General features: G+C 46.0%; 1 protein-coding gene across 1 annotated transcript; it reads right to left on the bottom strand.

The window, feature by feature from the left end:
• Positions 1 to 203: 203 nt before the first annotated feature.
• Positions 204 to 7,111, bottom strand: Wnt8a (Wnt family member 8A). The gene is made up of 6 exons (XM_070035985.1): positions 7,044 to 7,111; positions 6,920 to 6,953; positions 6,602 to 6,740; positions 4,145 to 4,270; positions 3,341 to 3,483; positions 204 to 749 (listed from the first exon to the last, which is right to left on the bottom strand). The coding sequence occupies exons 1-6, from the start codon at positions 7,109 to 7,111 to the stop codon at positions 204 to 206; spliced, it is 1,056 nt and encodes a 351-aa protein (XP_069892086.1).
• Between the last annotated feature and the right edge of the window lie 554 nt (positions 7,112 to 7,665).

The following is a 7,665-nucleotide window of genomic DNA, read 5'->3' as shown; positions in this document are numbered from 1 at the left end:
AGGCCCACATTCCAATTCCAGTTCTGCCAAAAACGTGCTGTATAATGTTGGGCCTCTATTTCCTTATCTGTAGCAAATACCATGAGACCCACAATCAAACCCTGTGATTTTCCAGTTGTTTTCCAATGTCTGCTTCCTCCAAGAGAGAAGCTGTGTGCCTCTCCACTGTTATGCAACTGAGCAGGTGACTTTGTGAGGCATTTTCAGGCACTGCCCTTGCTGGGGGAGTGGGTGATTCCTGGGAAACGTGCACAGTAATACTTGTTCACAATTTGCCTGCACTGGTCACACTTGACTGTGCAGCACCACTGAAATTTGCAATTACAGCTCCTCACGGCCTCAGTTCGCCTCTCTTCCACCTGCAGCCCACACTCAGTGCACAGGCGCCCACAGCTGCATTGCTCCCATCTGGATGTATTATGGCTGTTCTGTAGGCACTCGCGACCCTCTGTGCCATAGATACCCAGGCTGGCATTGCGGGTACAGTAGTCTGGAGATTCCTCTAAAAAGATCAGCTCCTCCTCTGCGCTAGGAAGGAAGGCTTCAGCGGGATCCCAGCCACTCTCAGCGCTGTTCCCAGCCCTTAGCTGTCGCTTATCCATCTCAATTTTCAGTGCCTGCTCATACTTGGTCTTTAGGTAGTTTCCCATCTCCCGGAAGTCTGCTAGCTGCAGCCAACAGGTCTGGATGCTGCAGCTCCCTGAGATGCCGTGACATTTGCAAGTCCTTTTCATGGTGGCTCTCACTGCCTTCAGAGAGAGAGAGAGAGAGAGAGAGAAACACAAAAAAATGAATGGCTCTTGGTAAGGAAGGCCAATGGCCAACAATTAAATGGGCTATTTTACAGCTGGGCTTTTTTTTTCTCTCTTTTCCAGGGCAGAGGACCGAACCCAGGGCCTTGCCCACACCAGGCGGGCGCCCTTCTGCTGAGCTAAATCCCCAGCCCCACAGCTGTGCTTTTTTTGCTTAGATGAAACATAGGATGATTGAAGAAGTTCATAAAAAATACTTCAATGAGACCGTTCAGGGGTTTAAAGGCCTGACAATGGGGATTTTAAGTCAGTGTCTCGGCCTGACTAGGAGAGAGCTAGGACAACGTTCAAAGTGGACTCTCATCACTTGTAGAGCAGGTTTGCTTATTTGTTTCTCATTTTGTGTGTGTGGTTGGGTTTTTTTTTTATTGTTTGTTTGGTTTGGTTTTTGTTGTTGTTTGGGACTAGGAATTTAATTTAGGGTTTCATGCTTATTAGGCAAGCACTTTACCATTTGAGACCTGTCCCAGTCAGGATTTTTTGTGTGCTGGCAGTGGGGCTTGAACTCAAAGGCTGGCACTATTCTTAGGCTTCTCTCCCCGACTCCAAGGCTGTTGCTCTACCACTTGAAACATACTCCTGGTTTTTTGCTGGTTAACTGGAGATAAGAGTCTTGGTTTTGTCTGCCTGAGCTGACTTTGGACCTCAAACCTCATATCTCAGCTTGGTGAGTAGCTAGAATTATAGGCATGAGCCACTTGTGCCCAGCTTCTTTCTATTATTATTATTATCATTATTATTATTATTATTATTATTATTATTATTATTATTTTATTCAATTGTGGGCTTGACTTCAGGGCCTGGTGCGGTCCCTGGGCATTTTGGCTCAATGCCAACACTCTACCACTTTGAGCCACAGTGCCACTTCTGGTTTACTGTTGGTTAATTGGAGATAAGAGTCTCTTAGACTTTCCTGCTTGGGTTGGCTTTGAACCATGATCCTCAGATCTCAGCCTCTTGAGTACATAGGATTACTGGCATGAGCCACCAGCACTAGGCTCCTTTTTTTTTTTTTTTTTTTGGTCAGTCGTGGGGCTGAACTCTGGGCTTAGGCGCTGTTCAGCTCTTCAGCTCAATGCTAGCACTCTACTTGTTGAGCCACAGCACCACTTCCAGTTTTGTTTTGTTTTTGGTCGGTTGTGGGGCTTGAACTCTGGGCTTGGGCGCTGTCCCTGCGCTCTTCAGCTCAAGGCAAGTGCTCTAGTGCTTGAGCCACAGTGCCATTTCTGGTTTTCTAGTGGTTTATTGGAGATAAGAGTCTCACGGCAGCTGTGGGCCAGTGGTTCATGCCTGTAATCCTAGCTACTCAGGAGGCTGAGATCTGACGATCACGGTTCAAAGCCAGCCCAGGCAGGAAAGAACATGAGACTCCTATCTCCAATAAACCACTAGAAAAACCATAAGTGGTGCTGTGGCTCAAGCGGTAGAGCTCTGGCCTTGAGCTGAAGAGTGCAGGGACAGCGCCCAGGCCCAGAGTTCAAGCCCCACTACCAAAAAAAAAAAAAAAAAAAGAGTCTCATGGACTTTCCTGCTTGGGCTGGCTTTGAACCACGATCCTCAGATCTCAGCCTCCTGAGTAGCTAGGATTACAGGCGTGAGCCACCGGTGCCCAGCTTAGGCTCCATTATTTTTTAAAAATAGTTTTCTCTATCAGCCCAGCTGGAGTAAGAGTTGAATAAAATTGGGAGGTGTCTTTATAGGTGAATTGGGAGCATACTTGCTTAGCACAAGGCCCTGGGTTCAATTCCTCAGAGAGAGGTAGGGGGAGAGGAGAGAAAGGAGAGAGAGAAGAAAGAGGAGTGAGGGAGAAAGAGGAAAGAGAGGGATTGAATAGAATTATGAAGGAAGTACTTGGACCATTATAAAGGAAAATATGATTGCTGACACTGTTTTACTGCCTTGAAGCTGTGAGCCTGAGTATTTGTGGTGATTTGGATTCACCCTCTAGGCCCTCTTTCAGAGGGACGGGAGCTCCTGGAGTCTGATCCCCTTATGCTGGACAGCCCTGAAATCTAGGTATAGATTCACAGGGAAATTTCTATGATTTTTTTAAACTCCAATTTGCTTCCAGATTTGAGTTCAAATACTTCCCCATCAGAAGTCCTAGGGGAGAAGAGACTCCTCAAAGAAACTTGTATCCGTTTCAATAATTCATAGCCCAGACAGACTTTAGGACACCAGGCTGGACAATAATGTTAATGTTCTAGAACAGGTGATTATCATTTTAATCCATGGAAACAAAATCTTGATTGTCTATCGCTCTGTGTCCTCAGAAAACTGCATGTGAAGAGGAATAGAGCCTGAAGATCTGAGTTCATTGCCTGCCTCTGAGGTGTATAGTTGTAGTGCCTTGGATAAGCCACTGGGCCTAGACCTAACTGGCTTTGTTAGACAGAGAATGGGAATAGCTGTCTGTCTTGCTGGATGGTTGTGGGGATGAAACAGAGGTATGAGGCAGGTCTTGGTAAGCTTTGAAAGTCTAGATAGAAGTGAAGCTGTTGCCAACATTGGCCAACTCCTATACCCACCAGCCTGCCGGCCCTGTTGTTGTGTAGATTCATCAGGGCTCTGGCATCCTTTCCCTTCTCCAAACTGTCCACAAAGAGTTTGGAGATCCTTTCCCCAAATTCCACATTGTCGCTGCAGCCTCCCCAGATCCAGCCATGGCCTCCTATATATAAGGAAAGAATAAGTTCTGCATACAGATCCCTGCTAAGTCCCAGAAGAAGAGTCATGATATTTTTGGAGAATACAATCAAACCATCCCAAGAGCGCTGGGAAGGTATAAGGCTATAACTGAAGATGAGATAGGCACATGGGTTAGGTGGAAAGAGTTCTATTCCCAATACCCGTTGCTGACACTTCTCAGCTCTGAACAATAAGTTGTCTATACCCCAGTAAATGTAGGCACACAGGGCTGGTCCAGACGATTATAAAGGTTCACCACATCTCAGGTTTTCTGGAACTCTACACCATTATTCTACACTGCTCTTGTTAGAGTCCCCTCTTTACTAGTGACAAACCTGAGTTTCTTTGGTCTACAAATAGTTGAATATTTTTGAGTTACAGACAAGCCATTCTAACACAAAGGCTAACTTCAAACTTTCTTTGGCTCTTTATTTTTTAATTCCCAGTCATCTAATGTTTTTAGAGCTACTTGCTAATAATCCTTGGACTCACTGACCCAGTCTTAATTCTTAAGAGTCTTGATCCAGGAGTTCCTACTAGTGAAAGGGTGGTGGGAGTATAGGGATGTGAAGAACTTTGACCTTTAGCAACTCGGCTCTGAAGCTCCTCCCCTTTTCCTACTCCAATCTGAAAACCCAGCTTACCTGTTTTTCCATTTTTTGACTCATCACAGCCACAGTTTTCAAAGTCACCCATGCTACAGTTCTTGGTGATGGTGTACATAACTCCAGCAGAGCTGATAGCATGAATGAAAGAAGTCTCCCTAGTAGCTTTGGAGAGAAAGAGGAAACTAACTAAATAATTGGTCCTCAATGATGTGAAGCAGGTTTTGGAAAACCAATGTTCCTATTACCACCACTGCCCCCCCACCCCGCCCCCTCCAACCTCCTTTGGGCTTAAAGAGGATGCTCTCCTTGGATAACAGTGTATGCCTTGCCAGCCACCTCAATTCCAAGAGGAAGTTCTGGGCAGCTCCATGCTACAGATGGAGAAGTTAAAACCCAGAGATGAATGAAGAGACCAAAGGCCATTCTCTCCATTCTTGGTGTTGAGATCATGACCCTGCTGTCCTGAAATCCACAGAGGGTGAGATGAAAGGCCATAAGGCTTGTTTAGGAAAGAGAGAAACACATTTTCTGACCAACAGTCTGGGCCATGTGCTAATCATAAGGGTTATGGTTTCTGATATTGAGCTCTTAAACTTTTTTTTTTTTTTTGGTGGTGGTGGTACTGAGGTTTAAACTCAGGGCTTCATGTTTGTTAGGCAGGCACTCTACTGCCCTCTGAGCTCTTTCCTATTTTTTTTTTTTTTTACCTGCATCATATATCCTTTTAGTATATCCCTATTCTGTATTTAAACCCCATTAGAATGTGGGGGAGATAGTTGTTTCTGCCACCCCTTTGGCAGAACTGGGGTTTCAGCTCAGGGCCTTGGGCTTGCTAGGCTGGCATTCTACACCTGAACCACTCAGCCGACCCTGCTTCTTGCTGCTTATTCTGGAGATGGGGTCTAGCAGACTTTTTTGCCAAGGCTGTCCTCAAACTGCCAGCCTCTGGATCTTAGCTTCCTGAGTAGTGTGAAGCATTAGTGTCTGCTACCTTGGTTATTTTCTAGGAGGGCTTTTGCTTTATGCCCAGGCTGGCATGGGCTGTGATCCTACTACTTGTGCTTCCCCTGTGTCATTGGGGATGACATGCACTGTGCCCAGCCAAACCACTGGCTGAAATGGAGTCTTGTGAACCTCTGTGTGCTGGAGCTGGTCTTGAACAGTGATCTCTGGCAAAGAGCTCCTGATCTCTATCTCCCAAATAGCTAGGATTACAGGTTTGAGTCACCACACCTTGCTTTGCCCCACCTTCTCTACTCACTTTCCCACAACTTTTCTTAGACAATTCTATTCTACAAAAATGGCTCTTAAGCTGGCCACCAGTAGCTCATGCCTGTAATCCTAGCTACTCAAGGAGGCTGAGACCTGAGGATTGCAGTTCAAAGCCAGCCCACGCAAGAAAGTATGTGAGATTCTTATCTTCAATTAACTACCAGAAAACTGGAAGTGGTGCTGTGGCTTAAGTGGTAGAGCACTGCCTTGAGCTGAAGAGCTCAGGGACATGCCCATGCTCATAGTTCAAGCCCCAGGACTGACCAAAAAAAAAAAAGAAAAGACTTTTATGTAAACCACTCTACAGTTATATATATATAGAGAGAGAGATGTCATGCACACATTCACATACACACACAGCCCACCCAAAGTCAAGTCAAGGTGATTATTCAACTTCACTCTTGTTGGGATTTTATGATAATTGAGAAGATACAAAACTCCTTTGTGCTGCAAACACAGAGACCTTTTCCTAATTTTATTTCATGCAAATCAAAGGTGTGTACAATCACAAATACAGACAGTGCACAGATGCCGGAAGTGGAGCTGTGGCTCAAAGTGATAAAGCACTACCCTTGAGAAGAAAAACTCAGATAGAGCGCTTAGGCCCTGAGTTCAAGCCCATGACTGCCAACACACACACACACACACACACACACACACACACACACACACACACACACACACACACACACACACACACACACACACACACACACACACACACACACACACACACACACACACACACACACCAAAACTAGAACAAGCCAGGCAATGGTGGATCATGCCTGAAACCTACTCTTAAGATCCCAAAGCCAGTCCAGGCAGGCACTCTTATCTCCAATAAATCACAAAAATCTACAAGTGGCACTGTAGTTCAAGTGGTTGAGCACTAGCCTTGTGCAAAAAAGCTCAGTGACAGTGGCAAGGCCCTGAATTTAAACCCCAGGACTGGCAACAAAACAAAACAAAAATAAAAAACCTAGAACAATTTCTTAGATTTGTAATGAGACATTCCTGTTTCTAGGATTGAGAAGGGAAGATAATTTATTCAATGCCACATAGTAAGGAAATGACAGGCCAGCAGATCACTGCCATTTTTCTATTTCACTGTACACACATACATATAACACACACACACACACATGTTCACACCATATGCACATGTGCTGACTGACTGAAATATGTCCCCTGTACAGGTGTGCTCCCACACAAACTTACCACCTCTCAGCCTGTTGTGAGTGGAGAGCTGGAGAGCATTTTCAGGGCAGTTCCATCGCTCCCAAGCAAACTGGAACTTACACTCCTCAATGCCACTCTGGGCACCCAAAGCCACGCTGGTAGTGTAGGTTAGATAGGCCTGGCAAAGGGAAAAGGACTGTGAGTTTCCACCTGTCACAGGTCTCCTGGGGTGGGGCAGCAGGCAAGACTTAGGGTTTCTGGGTGAGGGGGTCTGGCACTGTCTCCTCCTCCCTGTTTTCTCCAGAAGAATCCCCTTAGGAATGGAAAGTATAAAAAGGGAAGCTGAGACCATCTTACCTTGGGACCTGTGATCAGGAAATTGTTCACTGACCTACCAAAAAGAGAATAGGGGAGGCAGACATGAATGGGGATACCAGTGGGAATGAGTGGTAAGAAGTGAGGGCTAGAGAGAAGGACTTACCAGGCAGAGGCACTGAAGTTGGCACAGTACATGCCCACAGCCACCCACAGCATAAACAGGTTACCCATGGTCTTGCCCACCCCCGGGAATCAGGTCCAACCCAGGGCCAAGTAAGAAAAGTGAGGAAAGGGCAGAGTCTTTCTCAGTATTTATGTGAGCAAATTCTGAATGGCCAAGGGAGAAAAATCAACAGCCCTTCTCATTTGTCCCTCATTTACAGGGCTGCAGGAGCCACTGACCCAATGGGGGACCAAGGAGGAGGGATTCAGACCAGAGCCTTTAAGGAAGCCCCGCCCAGGCCAGCCAGACCAGCTCTTCTTCCCTCCCAGACTGAGAGGCTGAAGCCTTTCTCCTACCTTAAAGGTCACTAAATATAGTCTATTTCTGCTTAGGTGGGAGGTGGAGGGGGGAAGGAGGGGCCATTTCTCAGAAATCACATACCCCAGAGCCTAGGCCCCTAATCTGAACAAAGATCACTTATCCTTAGGAGTTCCTTATCTATTAATGAGACCTTATTCTTTGGGAATAATCATAGGACACTCTAATCTTCACCCCTTCTTTCTCCTTTACCCAAACAAGTAAGTGTACTATCCCTACCTCTTCTCTCAGTGATGAACTTGTG

The sequence above is a fragment of the Dipodomys merriami genome, unplaced genomic scaffold, assembly GCF_024711535.1.
Source record: "Dipodomys merriami isolate MVZ:Mamm:240054 unplaced genomic scaffold, mDipMer1.0.p SCAF_27, whole genome shotgun sequence".
NCBI lineage: Eukaryota > Metazoa > Chordata > Mammalia > Rodentia > Heteromyidae > Dipodomys > Dipodomys merriami.
The sequence above is the reverse complement of the archived record's forward strand: the minus strand, read 5'-3'. Positions and strand labels throughout refer to the sequence as shown.